This window comes from Camponotus floridanus, unplaced genomic scaffold (genome assembly GCF_003227725.1).
Source record: "Camponotus floridanus strain SB8 unplaced genomic scaffold, Cflo_v7.5 scaffold20, whole genome shotgun sequence".
NCBI classification, from domain to species: Eukaryota; Metazoa; Arthropoda; class Insecta; order Hymenoptera; family Formicidae; genus Camponotus; species Camponotus floridanus.
Genome location: NW_020229326.1, coordinates 1026971 through 1046898, shown reverse-complemented (window position 1 = coordinate 1046898; position 19928 = coordinate 1026971). Strand labels below are relative to the sequence as shown.

Genomic DNA, 19928 nt, shown 5'->3' with positions numbered 1-19928 from the left:
ATTAAAAAAGGTCTAATTAGATCAGTGTACTTTAATATAAACGCCAACTTCTTTCGTGGGATCCCACATAAATTCTACGCTGTTGTTAGACGGCGACGGTTGACAGACGTCCACCATCCCGTAGCTAAGAGGAACATCCACTTCTAGCAATCTTTCCCCCGGTCTAGCGCGTTGCCAGGCCAGCATCTGTTCCCGTTCTGTATATTGCAGTCGACGCTCGTGGAAGCAGATCCGTATCGTCGACTGGAACAGAAAGGTCGGATATCCCTACAGAGACGTTGTAGCACCGTTTGGGCGACTCACATCTTTCGAACGTCGAGGATACGCCGTGATCTCATGCCGATCGTGTCAGATTATACAACATTTTAATTACCATAATTGTGCGGGTCAGTTTTTTACTTCATTCTCCCAGGAAAGAGTTAGAACTTTTTTTATTTGCATAATTATCAGCAGAATCAAGCATTAACTGGTCGTAATTGGATTCATCTGGTTACTATGTTGTATGATTTATCAGCGTTTCGATGTCAACGAGAGTCAAGCGGTAATTATATCAATGCTTGTAAAAAGTTATATAATAGCTTCCAAAAAAATATTATATAATTATTCTAAATTAATATATTTTTAATGACTAATTTTATAATTCGATCACCAATTGAGATGTATGAATATTATTTCGTCATCTTTTTTCGAAGGAATCAATGAAATTCACCGGATCGACATCAGCATGAGCTCACTCGTTTACCTCATGGGTGGAGGAGTACCAAAGCGTTTTTTAAGATGCCGCTACCCAAACATTAGAAGCGTCCGAATGAGCGTTCCGTATTTTAAATACGTGACCAAATACCTTCAAAATCTTTCCGCGATAAGCAGACAAATCACCCAATTTTTTCAGTTTGATCTCATACGATTGTCCTTGGTTCAGATACGTCAGCGTTTCTTCATTAACTTTAGTGGCGATGCTGGTAGCGGCTGCTAAGACGTACTGGAAACTGAAGGAAAACTTTGCGATATACAACTCCATTTCAATATAATTCATTATATAAAAATCGAACAGTGGTATATTTTCTCTTGCTGTATTGCATGTGGAGAAATTAATAATATGACTATATATTAAAATAATATCACAGACAGATTTTTTTCTTAAACTGAATTTAAGTGGAAGCCTCAAAAGCTCTACTAGCTGCCTCTGTCAAGGATTAAAAGCTACATATATAGTAAAAATTATACATAATTACTTATATAATTATATTATATAATATTATTATTAATTATATTATATAATATTATAATTATAGTATATTATATTATATTAATTATATTAATATTATTGATGAGTTAGAGTTTTGCTACATATTGTTGCTTATCTAATAAATTAACGTTTAAAAGCTCACCGGCAATCCTCATTCAATTCATTTCCCTGCTGGGAAGAAGAAACGTGATTGGTGGTTGAGGTTGGCGGGTACTCCTCGTTGGAAGAGTATAAGAGTTGATGAAGACTGGTTTGGCCATTGTTGTTGCTGTCAGCTTCGACAGAACCGACGTTTCCATTGTTGGGCGGCGCTGTAGTGATCGTTCTTTGCGATACGTGATTTAAACTGTAATAAAATTATAAAGTATGTAAATATTTTGAATCAAAACTATATTGATATCGTATTGAGATCGATCGTCTCCTGTACTAGAAAGGAATATGGAATGTTCCATGGTCAATACTAAAACCACTCACTACAAGTTAAAGAAAAGTGACGGTGAGACATTCAAATCCGCGGGCGTTCTCATTCTGATATTCTCGCTCGTATTCTGATGAAATTTTCGTTTGAATCCCAAATAGGAGTCTACGCGAGCAGTTTTCACTTATCACTTATATATCCCGCGCATGTTACGTAAATCGCTTTGCCACGATCTCAACGTTGCACTCGCAGGAGCGCGATAAATAAAGAATCACCATGACGCGTGTCTATGAGTTCATCTATAATCAGCTATTTTCGATTGTACATTTCCAGAGAGCCTCCAGATATATTTTTTAATTTATTTATATCCGAAGAATAACGAGATCACTGGATCGACCTTTCGATTTCATCGTTCTACATCGATAAATTGCACGCGATTTATACAACGCTGATTCGGCGAGTCTCCCCGCTTTTTCGTTTATTCGAATCGATCTTCCTGTTAGATAGTGATTTTAATTTGGACAATAATATCCCACATGAATCATCGAACAGAATAATGATTCAGATTTATGAGAAATAGTTTTCTTTTTCTTTTTAGAAAAGAAAAAAAATATTTCGTACAAACTTAATGTGTGAAAATCCATTGATTTCAACTGGATACTATTCCGGGATAAAAATTTAAAGTTTAAAAATTGATACACACGTAGAACTAATTTTTTTTTCTTCTTTTCACTTGTGGAACTGTATCACATTATTCCGCCGTTTAATTTTTTTTATGCTTTATAGTGAATCCCAGTTAATCCTGGAAGGGAGATGTCGCACACATAGAACAGGCTATCAATTCTTGATTCACATTTTCGATTGACATATCACGCACGCTGATCGGTTGCTACTTTACGGAGTAAGTACGCGCGCCGCGTGATAAATACTCGTAATAAAGTAAGAAGTTTTACCCAAGTGCGCGAAGGCGACTTATTCTCTCGATAAGCGGGGGCGCAACTATATAGCTTTATCTTTGTAGCAATGTCTTTGCAGGGGAGCCGTTGGCAAATTCCGTTCGGAATATTTTTTATCCCCGTTACCCCTGAGTCACCCCGAGAGATATAAACATTATTATCTTCATATTGTAGTCTATATTATTCTAGCAATATCGTTGAGTTACTGTCATCAAAATAATCGCATTCGCGGACGCTATTCGCACCAATTATTACAAAACAAGCGGTGTGCGCGAGATGTAAAAATGCGTGAAAATTAGGAAATTAATAAAGCGAAAAAAAATTGTAATTATATTGAATTGCGATAATATCGGACATTCCAAATTTTGAATAATTATAATTAATTTCTGCACAGTATCAATAAAGCTCTAAAAGAATGATTTTAATAATCTAAATTTCTGACTTACTTGGTATTATTTTGTTGATTTTCAGGCGATGGCGCCTCCTGCTTAAAGACTGTCAGCGATGGTAAATTGAGGAAGGCATCGCTGAAAGAAGATAATAATTTTTCGATTGTATTAATTTTCCTTTAATCTTATTCGACATAGTAGGTATGAATTATATGCCGTTGTTTAAAAATTATTCGTCAGGAATAATTTCATACATCTATTGTACAAGTTATAACGATCGTTAAGTCGTTCATAAGCGAAATTTGAAAATAATCTTAAAATGGTACTTTTCATGATTATTTAGAATTTCAAGTATCTTAAGAAAATTTCAAAAAATTTAAAGAGATTTTATTTATTTTTTCTTTTCTTTTAAAATTTATTAAATTTATAATATATGATTCTTTTGCGTATAATTCTGTTAAAAAATAGCATATAAAATAAAAACATATTATTTATTAGTTTTTATTTATCTTTTGGTAATAATATAAAGATTAGCAATTAATATCAGCTTAAGTCGCAATACGTCGAATAAAATGGATAAGGAGATACGGAAAAAATAATTTGAGAACCACTACACGGCTGTGAGTCAATAAGGTCAGCAGAAACTGGAATGAACTAGTTTGATATGCAACGAATTTAATCGGTGTGAAAAAAATGCGATAATGTGATGTCAAGAATACCATCAAAATTTATTTACAATTCACTGATATTCACGTGACTGGAGCAGCTGATCGCATAAATTTCGCAAAAGTTCGCAACGCAAGTAAGTACTTTTGATCAACTCTTTGCTTATTAATTTTTCTTATCGTGTGAACGAATTAAATTTTGTTTTTTATTTAACCAAAGAGAAAGAATAAATTAAAAATAATGGAATTTCTGTAAATGCATTACTTACCCACATTTTACATATTGGTGCATTCCTTTATCTATGATTAAAAGATCACTTTGTTTACAAGGGAAGATAAAGTATATATATGGGAAGATAAAGGGAAGATAAAGTATATATATGTACATCCAAATTTAATCACTGATATTTCTTCACTTCCTTAAATATATGATAGTGATGTATGTACAAGAGTTTATCGCTATTTTTATGATTCTCTGTTGAAATGATACTAAAAATGATATGCATTAAAAATTTCCAATTATAATTTGAAAGAGAGAGAGAGAACTACACTAGTTAAATAATTACATATTATATTTCCTTTGAACCTTTGAGTATTATTTCCGACAATTCCATTCGTATATCGATTCGTATGATATTTAACGCCTAGTTCCAAATAATAAGATGATTGATACTGTTACTGACAACTTAATGAACAATACGGCGAATTCTGCGACGATTGTAGGTAATGCGGCTAAAATTCTTAGGAAAAACCGACGTATCGCCCAGAATAAACCGGTTTTGTGTACACATATGAATTGATGCGTCACCTGGTGCTGGTTTCTTACCGGATCGAACAACGCGAAATATGCATCTTCATTCATAGACGGATGTGCACGCCTCTCTTTTTTCGCATGTCGTATTATAAACTTTTGTCATTGTATTATAGATACGATCAGCTAATGCACGCGACTCGACGAGTCAGTTATCTGATCAAGAATTGTAATCGTTATGAATCGCAAAATTTTGTATATCGCATAAATAATAAAGATATTTAACTGCATAAGCTGCAGAATTATTGATGCAAAATATTAATAAGTTCTTGATTATTTGCATCGTGTTAAAGGCGACTTTATCTCGTGTTAGAAAATTTTAATTTTAATTTTCTTATTTATCTTTAAAAAGAACACGTAAGCAGATGGACTTTTGACATTCTTCGTAATATGAATTTATCATACGCATATATATTACTGTGATAAGGTATACGCATGCATGCTCATTTTTGATCGCGTGTCTAATCGTTCTAAAATTATTTGTATAAATATGATATTGATTATAATCGCAATTTTGCTATTTTAAAGTAAAAATAAATAAATATAATTATTTAATCAAAAGTTAATTTATAATTTATACGTTGGATTTATGTGTATACGTGTGTATATGCATCTAAAAATTATTTCTTATTTAATATTTATATTATAAATATTTACTGAAATATTTGCAAAAATTATAAATAATATTTATCAAAATTATTTAGAAAAAAATGAAAGAGTACGAAAAATTTACGAAATTCACCGACTGCGCTCCTTTTTCGTTCACGTTAAAGTGCTTCGCGTATACTTGCGCACGTGCGTATACAGCGATACTCGTGGTCGGGGTAGACCGGTTTGATTTTCTCGTGCGTGTCGCCGGTGAGACGTAATGCCAACAACTGTGGCCAGTTTTAACCGGATTTCTAAATCGACTCACGTTGCTGTTCCGCATACATTTTAATCTCGCTCGTGACAGAAGCCTACGCTACCGACCACAAGCTCAACAAACGTGCGCTATCGGCGGAGAATTAAGTTGATTATGCCGCCGAGGCACCATAAGACAGGTCACCTAGCATCTTGCTATAGATTTCTACTATTTTTTTTACATTTACCTATGATGCATTCTTCGAATAATTATGACTTTTTTCTCGTGCAAGATTGCAATTTTGATCAAAATCAATTGTAATTTTGATCATTTTTATATAAAAGTCGATGACATGTATTTTTCCGGAAATTTTAAACATCTTACCTCACATTAGTATAAGCGACGGCTGTTGCGAGATCAGAAGCTGCGAGAGCGGATAAGGATCCATCGAAATCAGCGGCGAGATGCTCCGCGAGTTCCTCCACTTGCGTAGACCAACCTTGACCAGAACTATTGCTTCCGATAGATCCTGAAAATCGAGTGAACGCAATAAGTTTATTTTTTTCAAAATGTTTTCAAGTTTCTTGTTTCCTTTATTTTAGTGTCGTATGAAAAATAATAAACTGTTATGGAAAAATTTTAGATATTACATGTATTACAATTGTTACTTCTTATTTCCCTTTGTGACTTGTACAAGTATTATAATATCAATAGGCATTTTTATGTATATAATATCGGCTTATATTTAAGAAAAAAAATTTGCAAAAGAGAATAAAATATATACAATTAGCAAAATAAAATATACACAAAGTTTTAGATCGATAGATAAGAAAGAAGTTTTAAATCGTGTGTTGTCTCAGAGCGTACAGAGGATTAATGATCTATTTTTTCCTCATCGTATCGCTTTTTTTCAAGCAACTATACGTGGCTATCAGCGTAAATAACGTGAGACTCTTTTCGCGAGACATCGTACCGCCTTGAATACCGTTGTAACCGATATGAAGCTGATGATGCATCGTGATCGGTCTTATATCTTTCGTTTCTTGAGCGATGTGACGACGCCGATTCTTGGTAGAGACAAGGGGATAACGTCGACTTTGCAACAGCGACACCATGGATCTATCGACATCACACCACTTCATCCTATTTCAGCCGTCGTGAGGATCACACTCGTGCAGGATTACACCACCGAAAACTCTTTGTGTATGCTCCTTCACGAAGTATCGCGAGTATGACGAACTGGTATCAGGCTTCTCTCTCTCTTTCTCCCTTTTTTTTAGAGCAAGCTAATCTGCATGATACATTACGTGTATATTATATGTATATACATATATGTGTGTGTATGTGCGTATTCGAGTTATCAGCCACGTGGGTGAAAAGGCGTCGGATGTAAGAAGATAGAGCGTAGAAGTTTGCCGATCAGTCTTGAGGAGATCTTCAGAGCGACGTCACTCGAAATTGCACGTCGCACCATCGTTGATCTTGAGCGTTAATCAAGGCAAGTACAATGATATCAAACTTTGCGAATATTGTTTTAGCCGGTTTACAGCGTCCTGTATTCTTAAAATGCGAATTTTCCTAAATAATCAAAATTTTGCGCTAATAAAATGGTTATTATTATAAGTTATTATTATAAGTCACAAATACTTGAAAACCGTTATCGCATGAATTGTATAGATCAATTAATATTATGCTTATATTTATAATTTATGCCAGGTAATGGATTTATCTTAAAAATAATTTAATCCCTTAAAAAAATTGAAACTGACTGGAAATATATGTGTAGATGATATACACGTTTTTTATGAGAGATAAAATTTATAACGCATTAGACAATAAAATGAAACTACTCGTGGCTACGACAGTGTATAAGAGGTCGTTTGGTCACGACCTTTAAAAAGATATATCTACGTTAATAGCTACACAATAATGATGATTTTGCGCCATTGCACATTTACAAGCAACATATTTTTACAATATATTTCAATGGAAAATATTTTTTGGGAAGTGAGATTTAAGATTAAATCTAATATCTCCAAATCTATTTTTGTTAAATATTAAAAAAAATATAGTTTTATACTTTTTGCTATCATTATATTAATTTGAAAAATTTTTATAATAAATTTATTTAATTTTATATAATAGATGTAAAATAAATGTAAGATTTAAAAAAAAATTTCTAATCTAAAAAAATTGTATAAAATTATATGAATTTCATTGAATTAATTATCGATTGAAAAAATTTATAATAATTGAATTTGTAATTAGTGATTTATCATAGTTACCGATTTACGTAAAACAATCTTTTGTAGATTTGCTTTTTTTTGAGATATTTTCACTTTTTAAAAACAAGATATTTAGAGACTGCATTTTTCAAGCTCTCTTATTTATTTTTTCTTGTTGACATGTTATAATTATCAAGTCCCGTTAGTTCCCACGAGCAGTTTTTATTTTATAATGGAAACAAAGTATATATATGCGCAAACATTACATCGGCAAATGTGCACAGTTGCCTTAAATTTACATCGTATCGATAAGAATTATTAATTTAAGATGAAATAATTAATTACACGTGAATTATACTGCATGATCCATTTTTTTACTACAATAATATTTGAAAAAATACATCGAGAAAAGTCGTTTGATTGTACTAACAAGATGTATCTGATAGAAGACATTTTGGTTAAACCAAGCAGAATTTCTAGTTATCATGATAAGACTCGATTTTTTATAACTAAAACGTTTAATAGAATTTACTACAAAGATTTGGTTAGTATTTTCTAATTGGATTTATAAAACTTTTTGTTATATTAACTAAACATGGACACAGTGATGCCATTTTTTTGTAAATTTAGTATTATTACCCAGAAAATTTGATAAATTTAACAGGAAGAAAATAATTATATTCATCCTAAAGGAATTCTGATTCGTCCATTTTCCAACATACTGGTTGAATCTACCAGATTTCTAATTAATGCAATCAGATTTTTTCTCAGTTTAGTAACGTGAGAAATACCAACCATCTCTTCTGATATGTTTCTTCTCGAGTTCCACAATACGTTGCAAGGGTTCCGTGGAACAACGTTTCAGATTGTTCTGTTCACAATTCGGAGATGATCCGGTAGACGAGAGTTGTTGCGGCGAACCATCATTCAAATGTATCTGATCATTGCCAGTCGGTGAATTTTTCGGCGAGTTATGTTTATCTTGCCATAGAGAATTTTCCGGACTATGATACCCCATTATAGTCTGTAACACATCATTGGTTCACAATTATATTTTTGAAATCATGCAAAGTAAATCTAAAGCTGATGAAAAAAATTTATTTTTACAGAAACTGAAATTTTATTTTTCGGGAAAATAATTAAAAAGATTAAAAAAATAAAAGAACTTTGATATAAAATTAAAAAGTATGTAAAACAAAATAAATGTTTGAGATATAATTTCAAATATATATGGTATATATGTGAAAAGAAAAAATTTCTAATTTATTGGAATATAATTGATTCATATTTGTTTACAATGACGAGCCACGCACCTGTTGAGAGGCTACGACATCGCACCTGTTTGGACGTACCGGCGACAGTTGGTCGTACGACGGAGACGATGCGTTGGCGAACCACATCGCTCCGTTCAGAGTTTCCGCACCACCGTCCATCATAAGTTGCAGCTCCATTCAACAGCTCTTGTTCTCAGAGCACACGTGTAATTATAGTTAGATTATTCGCCGATTGACGAATCGAAGTATTACCTAGCCTATATTACTGCGGCACTAATAAAGGGCTCGCTTGCGATGAGATTCCCGGGCGAGACGAATATCTACATTAATCTTAGATCTCAGACCTACGAAGAGTATCTTCGAACGCCCTTAAAGAGACTCCGTCGGCGAGAAGCAATTCTTTAGCGAACAAAATTTCTCTCTCGATAAATGAAGGAACGTCACTTCTTAACTTACACTAAAACTTATTACTTTATACGCTTTATATGCGAAAAAAAATTTTACGATTATGTGTGTTTCTCGGCGACGAGTCCATAAGAGGCGAAACGAGTCCACGTCGATCTCAGATCTCAGATCGACGGGCTTCGTCCCGGGATCAGATCGTTTCTCTGGCCGCGAGAAGTATTCATTCCACCGCGATTTGCCCTTCGTTGTAGATCGTCCACCTTGTCAGCACCCTCCCTCGGCCTAGATCTTCGATCTAGCTTGGAAAAACACGATGCATCCGCCGACTGACGGTGGTGCTCAGGGCTTAGATCACCCTCTCTTAGAACATGACGAAGAAGCTGTTGTACAATTTCTTGATGCCGGTGGTCTCGCGCTGCCGGTGCGTTTCCAAGAGTGCGCAGCCTCGCGATCTCAGTGACAAAAAACGCGAAAAGACGACGAACGCGTCCTCGAATATCATCGCCACACCTTGGCTGCAACGCATCTTGTCCTTAGTTGTGTCCTACTGCCGTTCCGCCGGAGAACTGCCTCCTGCGAATATCAAATACTCAATTTCGAGATAAAAGTGATAGTTAATCGATGCTCTGATTATCTTTGCCCCTTTTTCGCGTTTCAAGTGATACGCTAAGATAGTGATTCTCGTATTGCGTTCTGATGAAATTTTAATAGGGATTATTTAATGCATCAACTGCTGTATACGAATCAAATTTAATTATATAAAAATTGTAAAGTACATTAAAACATGTACAATTATTATGAATATATGCAATTATATTAAAAATGTATTTAATCATCTAACAAAAATTAAATATAATAATAAAAAATACTGTCAATCATTAAAAAAATTTTACATAAAAGATTGCAAATATCTAAACAGACGTGTAAAATTCATTTCTTAAAATCACTATCTTGTGCATTTAATTCATTGCATATTATAATCTATGCATTAGTCATTAGATGTTTACTCTTGTTGGACATAATTTTTATATTCTATGCTTAATATCGCTTGAGGTTTTCATAAAAAACTGTTTGTGTAAATGTTTCCAAGAATATTTTAATTCTAAATAATATCTTACATATTGACATCAATTGAATCATTAATAATTATAACCGAAAGGAAAGTATAAGTCTCCGTGATAATCAAATATTTTTGTACAATTTTGCTTTATTATTCATTTCGCGTTCTTAAAAGTTAATGTAAATTACTTAAATAGCTTAAATTTATTAACCAGTCGATATTAATAATCGCATTGATTGTGAATTTCGCGAACTCTCTTCCAAGAATTCTATATATTATATATAAATATTTATATTATATTATACTAACCTTCTTCCACGTTTTGCCGATCGATGCTTTCTCCCTGGTGTCTTCTCACATAAGAACTAAGAAAGGTAAGCTCGAGAGAGGTACCGTCTTCGTCGTTGCGAAGGATGGAAAAAAAGAATGTTAATTCCACAGGTCCAGAAACACTCCTCGGAATACAGACGATGTCTCGATTATCTTTAAGATGCAATTGTGGAAGAAGGAAAGAAATTGTCGAAACTTGGTGTTTCGAAATTTGCACTTTTTCCAATCTTGAAGCCTAGTTAAGAACTGCAAGACTACTAGACTGCAATTAATTTCAAAGTTTTATTCACTGCAAAACGGAGACTTGCAGATGAGAATAATAATTCTTCCGAAGGAGAGATGTCGAAAGATTCCAATCAGGGTCTCCGAAATGCCTGGTTCGATTTGGCGTCACGTATATCTCTTTCTAACGACTATGGCTCACACACTGGATAGTGTCTTGGGTAGCAAAGGCCTTCGCCTGACCGTTATCACCACATTTTCAGAATCCTTCGCTCCATGGTGCCGTCTAAAAAAAGAACCTGATCCAAGAAGAGGTAAATGAGGCCTCTCGGATGACGTCAATGGAGTCTCGAATTCGTCTGCTACGTTTTACAAAATCTTCAGAGCGGTGAAAAGAAATTTGGTTCCTTTCGCAAGGCGAAGGCTCTATTGGCGGGGCAAAAGAGTATTTAATCCTTTCCACGATACTTGCGTTCTTCTCTTTCTCTCTTTTGAATCGTGCCTCCGCCGTTACTATACGAAAAGACACTAGAGTCTTTCGAAGAGCAATAGCCAATAAAAACGAGCCATTCAGTCGTCGAGAGTGTTGGATGTTATCAAAATATTTCTTGCGCAATCTTCAAAGTGATACTGATAACGGGAAAGCACTGTAATCTTCTTACGTTAATGTATGTTAATTTCGTTGTAACTTTGCACTATTGCGAAGATAATTTGTTGATTTTACTGCTTCGGCATCAGATATTTCTTTTCAAGATACGTTTTCCGAATAAATCGATTGATTATTCTCTGATGAGTATTCACTGAAAATCTATTGGCAAGTAATTCTTCGTATTCTGAAGCTTTCGTCAATGATCTTAGCAAAAAGTAAGAGTATTTTCAGGAAGAGAAGAAAGTCTGGTTGACAAGACAGTAGTCGGCGGATTACTTGATGGTTCAGACGTGAATGTTGTAATGTCGGCGGGTGATCCAATCCAATCGTGCATCAAGAAATTAACAGCTTGACCAATGGGCTCCGTTCTCTAGGGTCGACACTCAATTGAAACCACTCAGTGCTGATCAACGCGATTCTTTTATCCTCGAGCTTTTGTGTTGTTGTTTTGCGAGAATCTGTAATCGTCACCTGAGGATCTTAATGTACTAAAGATCCTTCTCGTTGAATCACGAAACAATTAAATGTCTGACTTTATTAACTGCACTTTTGCGCTAGTTGTAATAGCCTCCCAATTTATCTCACAAAGATATTCTCTGTCTCTAATCTCTTATCTTCTGGTCGAAGACCTTGCAAATTTGAGAGGAGCAAATTCAAGTATCTTATTTGTGATGGTTATCAGTTACGACGTCACGTTGATAATCAAAGATGCATGCTTGTCTTAACGTTACTACGACTGATGAGTATTGTACGAATCGCGTACCTCGCTGCGGAGGATGTAAATAAGTCGTCTAGCCACCTATGGAGATCAGAATCTACTTTAGAACGAAACTATTAAACGACGCGGTGCAACGTCAGCTGCAATAATTTGCAAATTGACGTAGTTCGCGGCTGACAACCGACGATGATGACTGCCTGCGTTCTCCCGACACTATCGCGAGAGCGACGAGTCTGTTTGTCGCGCGGATTAATTAGTTTCGAAACTTTATTATCTTTGATATCGTATGGCTTTTCGCGCACCGTGACCTCGAGAGCTCCTCCTTCCACGCGCTCGTATATAAGAAAGAGGATTTCGTTTCTTTTGTAAACGTGTTTCTGCTAATAAACGTCAGCGATGCGATGCTGATGTGTCTATCGTCACCGAAGCCACGTGCCGACTTTTCAAAAATGCCTTTCGGGGACGTTATTTCTCAATTAGAGCTTCTGTTTGGACGCGACCTGTTTATCGAAGAAATTAGGCGTTGTTTGCTGCGCGCATTCTCTCTTGATTTTTTTTTGATTCGCGAGTATTTTCGATTAGCAAATTCTTTTCTGCACCTTGGAAGAAAGTCTGAAACAAACAAAAACGACAGCGATATTCAATGATCACACTATTGAAAATAATAAAGATTGAATAAAAGTATTATTTATTAAGTTTTGTGTACATCAAACTATAAATATATTTGTGTCATAATTCAAGACTTCATTGTTTAAAGTTTTCGTTGTAAGATTATGGTTTATCGTTTCAACGAATGAATCTTCTTCATCAACTATTGGATCAACGAATTATCGTCTTCCTCGTCTCGCAATTTACGGTTCGCGATTTCTCCACCTATCTCACTCTATCCTCGTCTCTTTTCATGAACAATAGAGCAACTCTTCTGCAGGATGGATCAACTGTAGTGTCGCTGATCGATGTCAATCCGCAGGGTCACTGTTGCGTACTTGCTATTCGCTTCGTAGCGAATCGAGTGATTCCTAGAACGCGAATGTACTTCCATATTGACAAAAAAAAACCTTGATCTTATGAGTGTTTTTATGGGAAATGATGAATTCCTTCATCAGGCGAATTATATCGTTCTCACGTATTTTTCACAAAATATTGTCATAAATATTTGTCTTATTTCTATAACTTTATATAAAAATACAATAATGTATTTTTATTTCCCAAATTGATGTCATATTTGAGCATTGTTATAAATTGAGTCACTGCAGCATTTCTTTAAGCTTTGCATTTTACATTTACTTATGGACTTCTTCGAAATCAATGATCTCGATTATCGTTTTGTTCACCCGGATGTGTCCCGAGGAAAACGATGATTTCATAATTGTAATAAACAAGGTTACATATGCAAAGCTTAGTTATTAACATGCAAAAATCCCTGGAAATAATTTATTTAAGTTGATGGATTTGAGTTGTGTGTAACTTTAAAAACTACAAGAAATTGAAAAATTAGCATGAAATTATATCCAGCAAAAACAGCTACAATCTGTTATTCCCCGGTGGAATATTTAGTATAATTTATTATTGTAATATTTTATCACATTATCGTAGTATATTGATCATTGTAATTTTTTATTACTAGTAGTATAAAGAAAATTATTTACTATTTTTACTAAATAATTTTAAAAATTAATTTGCGTTTTTACATAAAAGTGTATCAATAGATATAAATTTGATTGATAAAACTTTAGATGTTGGAAATTAACTAGTATTCATGTTGATTTATGCAAACAGCAAATATATAAAATTAGCATAATCTATACGAACTATTTTTACAAACGCGTCGATAATTTGAAACGCATAATACTATCTATTTGCAAGAATGCGCATACAATGCATTCTGTAATGCTGACGTAATAAGGTCAAACAAATGCTTTCTTAATTAATTATTGTCACTTTTTTTAGAAACCTTTCACAAATGCCGTGTGCTCTCAGATGTCATTAAACCATATTATCGGTACGTATTAAATCGCGCAATATTCCTAAGATAATCGCCGAATTTTATCTCAGCATAAAGTGTATACATTTTATATTAAAGCATTATATTAAATATCTCTTGTAATACGATAGATATTATATGTGTCAAGCGTTTTGACAATATCATCGTCGATCTTCTGGATACCAGCATTTCGATGAGAAATAATTGCAACGAGCGTGTCTAAAAAATTCGTGGCAGAAAAAAAATAATCGGTAAATCAAATTATATATTATTGTCGCAAAAGGACACGATTATTTGCCATTAAATTAAAGAACGCAAAGTGTGAATTAAATTGTATAAAAATCATATTGATGATTTATGATACACGTGGAATCAATTATGCTTTATCGAATAATGAGTCCGACATGTAACATTTTCGGATTCGTTTTGCAATGTGCAAATTTTTTGCGGAAAATAAAATTAAATTTTCTACGAAAGGACAATCCTTATGCAAATCAGTGTGCTGATATTTTAGCCTAAATTAGCTCAATTAATTGATTGGATTTAAAATTATAATATCAAATATTTTCTTTCGCATTATAAACTTTCTTTAGAGAGCTTTGCCGATATAGAATAAAATGAAATAAGAAAACCTCGATCATAGGGCTCAACTCAAGCTCACTTTGAAAACGGAGCATCCGTTTTTGCACGGCAAGATAATAGACTCCGCTATTGCAGGAAAGAGAAACAAAGAAATATATAGAAATGATTTTAACAATCTTTGGAGAATGATGGCACGTCACATTGTATGCTAACAAAATACAAGTGTTAATTCGCCGTGCACATCAAGAAGCGGCAGCAGATGCGGATGCATACGTGCAACGTTAAGACGTCAAGGTCACGTATACGTCTTGAATCGTTATGGTCGAATGCACGTCCGTATACCACGTGTTAAGTCTTTTGCGTCGTCCTGCTTTCGATTGAAATTATAAAACCGGTTGCAACGTGCATGGGTCTCTAAACCACAATCGCGCGACCGATGAATCGAATAGATAATCTTATGCAGATGAATCTCTGAGATAATCTGTTTGTCTAGGAAATGTTTGATCAAAAACATCAAGAGATGATTAAATAACAAACACAACTATCTTTTTGGAATAATTATGGGAATATATTGACAGAGTATTGAATCAGTCAAATCGATAGGTGACAATTGCGCTTACTCTGATTGAAATTGAATTAATTTTTTTATGACTATGAATATATACGCATAATGTGTTACGCAAGGGATAACGCATAATAAAAGTCATTATAATGTCATTTAAATGCAATGGTAAACAATAATTCGTGCGACAAATCGTTAACAAGAACAAGGAATATGCTTGCATGCTTCGCTTCTATTTGTTTTCATTTTTGTTCGGCCTTGCGGCATCAGTATCTTTCAGTTATTTCCGGAGACACTGCCGTGACCAATTGTCCGTGCGACTACACTTAGTACATTATTGTCTTCCACAATAGATTTACATCTAAGTCGTCATCTGTCATTTAAGACTTTTGCGAGCATTGATTTCTTCCACCATTTGCCGGCATTCTCGTTCCAGGATTCCGCTCCAGACTCGGTATCGATGATTCAGACCCGGCACCGTATGCAAAACCGCTCTTGAGCCCAAGACGCCGAGGTTCTGATTGACAGCACCGTAGAAGATCATCGCGACTCTGGAATGCAGCAAAGCCATGGCGCACATGGGGCACGGTTCCATCAGCAGGAATACCCAATAACCCGTGCAGAGATACGGCCCGCACTTCTCTACGTTTCTTCCATATTCTTCTTGCTGCGGATCCTCGACTCTGTCACCGTCGCTCCTCCTTCCCTTTCGTCCGACTTGCGTTTCGAGTGGCATTTGAACCGGGAACGTGAGCGAGGATAGAGATGTCGGGTAACAAAGTGGCGTTTCTTCCTCGTACTTTCTCTTGATCTTTCTTAAGCGATCTTTAAAATTCAAATTTTCAGTCTCGACGTCCGAGTCTACCCTCTCGTCGAGTGTTCCTTCGTCCATTCGCCTCTTCGTGAGATCCTCATCGTTCAAACGCCACGCACCGCCATCGTGAAGTCTGGCAACGAGATCCACCGCCAACATGGCGGCATGCCACATGGGATGCTGATCGACCCTCGCGGCGGATATCGCCAGGATTCTCCCGTCTTCGGGATCGACGACCGCCGCGGCGCCGGTGCAACGCACGTCGCCGACCGCCTCCAGCCTAGCGGCCTCTATTACCAGTGACATGATCCGTTCGATCGCGTGCAGGCAATCGTCGTCGAAGATTGAGCCGTCAATCAGCCTCTCGATAGTCTGGTCGGGATGGAAATTCACCGGCCAGATTTTCGAGGCCTCGCCAGCTTGCAATTTCGTTCTCGGTGCCTTGGCAGGCACCTTCGTCACCTGGAACTTGTCCTCGAAGAGAGAGAGATCGAATCCTCGTTCCTTGAGCTGGTTCTTGAGCTCATCTTCACCGAGAGTAATGTCCTCTTCGCCGTTCGCTCGCGATAATTCGTTCGAGCGAAGCGGGGCTAAAAGCAACTTGCCGTTCGAACAGCGCTTCAGATGAGCGAATCCTGGCAAGACGGCGGATATACTCTGGATTGCGGCGGATGTGTCCTTCCGCTGCTTCAAGATACCCACGTAGACCTCATGCAAAGGAAGCACTTCCGTAAAATCCGAGCCTAGAATCGGTTTCGCTGTCCAGCTTCTAGTCGTGGTTTCCATCTTGCTCGTCTTGACACTCTTCAACGATGCCATTCTTCCTGAAAAGATGCTGTCTTCACTTATCTTTAGAAGATTCCTCAACGATAATGTTTGCGACATTATTTTATTTCACTTATTATTATTTAATTAATATTTATTTTGAAGAAATTTTCTCCCAATATTCTTTTTGTCTAATTGTTTGTAAGTTCATTATTCAAGCTTAGCAAATAATTTCTAATTTAGGTGTCGCACTGATTCTTTTACCTAAATATAAATTAGTCTTATTTATATTATTATTTTTACATTTGGATTATTATTACATTTTGGCAAAATCGATTATATTACAAAATAAAATTTATTTCACGGGAATATAACTTTATGTGAGATTATCAATGTATAGTCATTTTATTTAAAGTCATATTTTATATTCAAGTATAATGGATTTCCTGTCTGAGTAGAATAATGGCAGAGTGGACACAAACATCTCTTGAGCATCTACAATTCATAATAATTAGAATTGCTACATAGCTATAAAATTCTCTCATAGTATTTCTAATGGAAAGAAACAGATTTCATTACAAATCATGACAAGAACAAGGTCGATGATGGGCATTGAAATGCTTCGAAACGTCGAACGATTGCGAGAGCGTTTTAAGGACACTTTCTCATGTCACGGTCGTAAATGTTGGTGAGATTTTAGCAAAGAAAAAGGAAAGATGATCCTCTCGTCGGATAAATCTTAATCGTAATCGAAACCATACTCCGAGACGCATCTTCTACGAGGAGTAAAAGCGATTTTAAATTGCTGTCAACTTGGGCCACGGTCGGATCGATTGTCGGAGTTAGGCGCAATTGTATGATATCGTCGTTCATATGCGAGGACAACACGTTAAGAAGTTCGAAGTTCGAACCAAAGCTTCCTTTCGTTTCGATGCGCAAAGAAAAAATACAAGCATGGAATTTATAATTTCAGCGTTGTTATTTATTGTTATTTATTGATACATGGAATGCATTTTCGTCAATAAAATTTTTTTAATCCTGACAAAAATGCACATCTCGAATTCTAGCAAATATATATTCTATAAAAATGTACGAAATATGATAAATACAATTAAAAGAGATGCAAATATTTCCGAATAAATATCGAGAATCTGCAGTGTTTGCAGTGAATCTCGATATTATTAATATAATTATAAAATTAGAAATTATTATCGACAGAAATAAATCATTTAAATTAATAAGCTTATTATGACATACCATAGAGAAATTATTACGTAAATGTCTTTCGATTGTATAATAACTCCCTATTCCCGTGTGCAGTTCATAGATTGCAGTTGAAAGCCGGTTGAATGCGTCGTGTCACGCGATCATAAATAATATATGACAAATTCTTACGCAAAATCTCAATTTTCCAGGAAAAATGTATACGCGTAAATAATATGTACGTTGCTGAAAGACCTACTTTGCGCGATATATTAGCCGTCTGATAGCTGATATCACGATCATAATGATATATGTATGTATACAAGTTAGGAAATTGTAAAATTTTCCACCGCTGAAATCCGGCAAAAAGTTGCACGGAAAGGAACGTATTTAGTGTCGTTAAACGTGTTAGGATGCGCATTTTTTACTTTTGTTAAAATTTTAATTGAATTAATCTGTTATTTGATAAATCAATATTTATATATTATGTGAAGGGATAAAAAGGAATGTCGCAATGTTTATATTCATCAATGTAAGAAAAGAATGTGATGTTTATCAACAACGTGTATTTTTAAAATGTTTTTTGTTTTTGCATATGAAGAATACTGGAATCTGTTTTAATAAATCTTTACACGACACAACGCGCGCAATACATACAATCGTCTCGTCGCCGGTTTATAATCTAATCTATTCAATGTCTACAAGCATTTCTCGATTATACGGTGTGTTTTCTTACCGTCATATAATGTATATTCAATTAATTTGACATAACGATTAGTATGTTTAAGTCATTTTACAAAATAAAATGCTGACGCACACACGAAAGAGGCATGCGGAAACAATTATTGTTTTTTTTCCGTGATAATTAAAACGCGATAATCGAATCGCAAAAGTTTCATAATTTCTCCACAATTACAGTAAAATGAAACAAAATTAACGGGCACGAGTATTTGATTAAGTTAAAAAAGAGATTATTAGATTATTAGAATGTTAGATTTCGTATTTTCGACATTTTTTTTCTCATAATATTTGAATTGAAACGGCGTCGCGTCGATTCGCAAAATTTTTGCAGATACAGCACGTTCAAATTTGTCTCACCGCGCATCACGTCAGTCAAGATGGCGCCCAATTGCACATTCACGGAGCGTGCTTCTTATATAACACGGAGAGCGAGTAACACAAGCGAACGACGAGGAAAGCATACTCGATGTCTCGGTCGCGTCATCGGACGCGTCGATCATTTGCGCGTCATTCCGACGATCTCTCATATTTTTGTCCCTTTCCCGCGTGAAATCGTCGATCAGTCGAAGCTGGTTCGAACGCGAGCGGGAAATCGCGCGCAGCGACTTCGAGGGATCGAGCGTTACAACATGTCCTCCGCGACCTTGAGTCGCGACGTGTCGCTCGTAACTTGATTTTATTGTCAGCTGGCTGTCAAAGTCGACGATGCCGTCGAACGATGGGAAACGTCCGTCCATCGCGTCCGTGACACGCCGTCGCGACGCCACGTGTTCGCCATGCGCGCGCATGCACTTTATTCATGAAATTCTTACCTGCTGTTGCTGCTCCCGCGGCTGCGACACGAAATCCGTTCTATTTTCTTCCTATTTTTCCTCGGCCCCGATTGTCGAGCGCTCGTTACGAGATGTATCGGAAATCGAATTCTTCGAACGCGTCGGCTTCTCGTTGACAGCAGTAACGTAATGCGCGAATGCACGTGAGAAATGCGCACCGGAGTAATCTGTTTGCGTCGTCGGCGGCTCGCGTCTCTTTGTGGTATGTAGCCTGAGCTGTTTATCAGCG

The 19928-nt window shown here is 35.7% G+C and overlaps 2 protein-coding genes and 2 long non-coding RNA genes across 7 annotated transcripts in view; 2 read left to right on the top strand and 2 right to left on the bottom strand.

The window, feature by feature from the left end:
• The window catches only part of LOC105255199 (transcription factor CP2-like protein 1), a 19472-nt gene extending 9663 nt beyond the window's left edge, over positions 1 to 9809 (bottom strand). The window contains exons 1-7 of one of the 4 annotated variants that reach the window (XM_020028686.2): positions 8871 to 9809; positions 8353 to 8581; positions 5717 to 5861; positions 3070 to 3150; positions 1392 to 1595; positions 845 to 989; positions 31 to 267 (exon numbers count right to left, since the gene is read on the bottom strand). In XM_020028686.2, the coding sequence (XP_019884245.2) occupies positions 31 to 267; positions 845 to 989; positions 1392 to 1595; positions 3070 to 3150; positions 5717 to 5861; positions 8353 to 8581; positions 8871 to 9008 (1179 nt within the window). In that variant the 5' untranslated portion in view covers positions 9009 to 9809. Of the gene's footprint in view, positions 1 to 30; positions 268 to 844; positions 990 to 1391; positions 1596 to 3069; positions 3151 to 5716; positions 5862 to 6305; positions 6556 to 8352; positions 8582 to 8870 lie in introns of those variants that run through there. The other 3 variants (XM_020028690.2, XM_020028691.2, XM_011264361.3) reach the window with 3 other exon arrangements.
• On the top strand, positions 3169 to 4459 carry LOC105255193. Its single transcript, XR_889510.3, has 3 exons — positions 3169 to 3213; positions 3560 to 3814; positions 4401 to 4459. It is a non-coding gene; the product is annotated as an uncharacterized LOC105255193 (long non-coding RNA).
• Positions 8898 to 16347, top strand: LOC109610285. The gene is made up of 4 exons (XR_003122748.1): positions 8898 to 9037; positions 14166 to 14217; positions 15780 to 16115; positions 16190 to 16347. It is a non-coding gene; the product is annotated as an uncharacterized LOC109610285 (long non-coding RNA).
• LOC105255222 (probable inactive tRNA-specific adenosine deaminase-like protein 3) lies at positions 14227 to 19928 on the bottom strand. The gene is made up of 2 exons (XM_020028698.2): positions 19679 to 19928; positions 14227 to 16981 (listed from the first exon to the last, which is right to left on the bottom strand). The coding sequence occupies exon 2, from the start codon at positions 16974 to 16976 to the stop codon at positions 15720 to 15722; it is 1257 nt and encodes a 418-aa protein (XP_019884257.1). The 5' UTR covers positions 16977 to 16981; positions 19679 to 19928; the 3' UTR covers positions 14227 to 15719.

Excerpts from the sequence above, each read along its gene's own strand:
- LOC105255222 (XM_020028698.2), bottom strand. The coding sequence starts at position 16,976 with ATGGCATCGTTGAAGAGTGTCAAGACGAGCAAGATGGAAACCACGACT.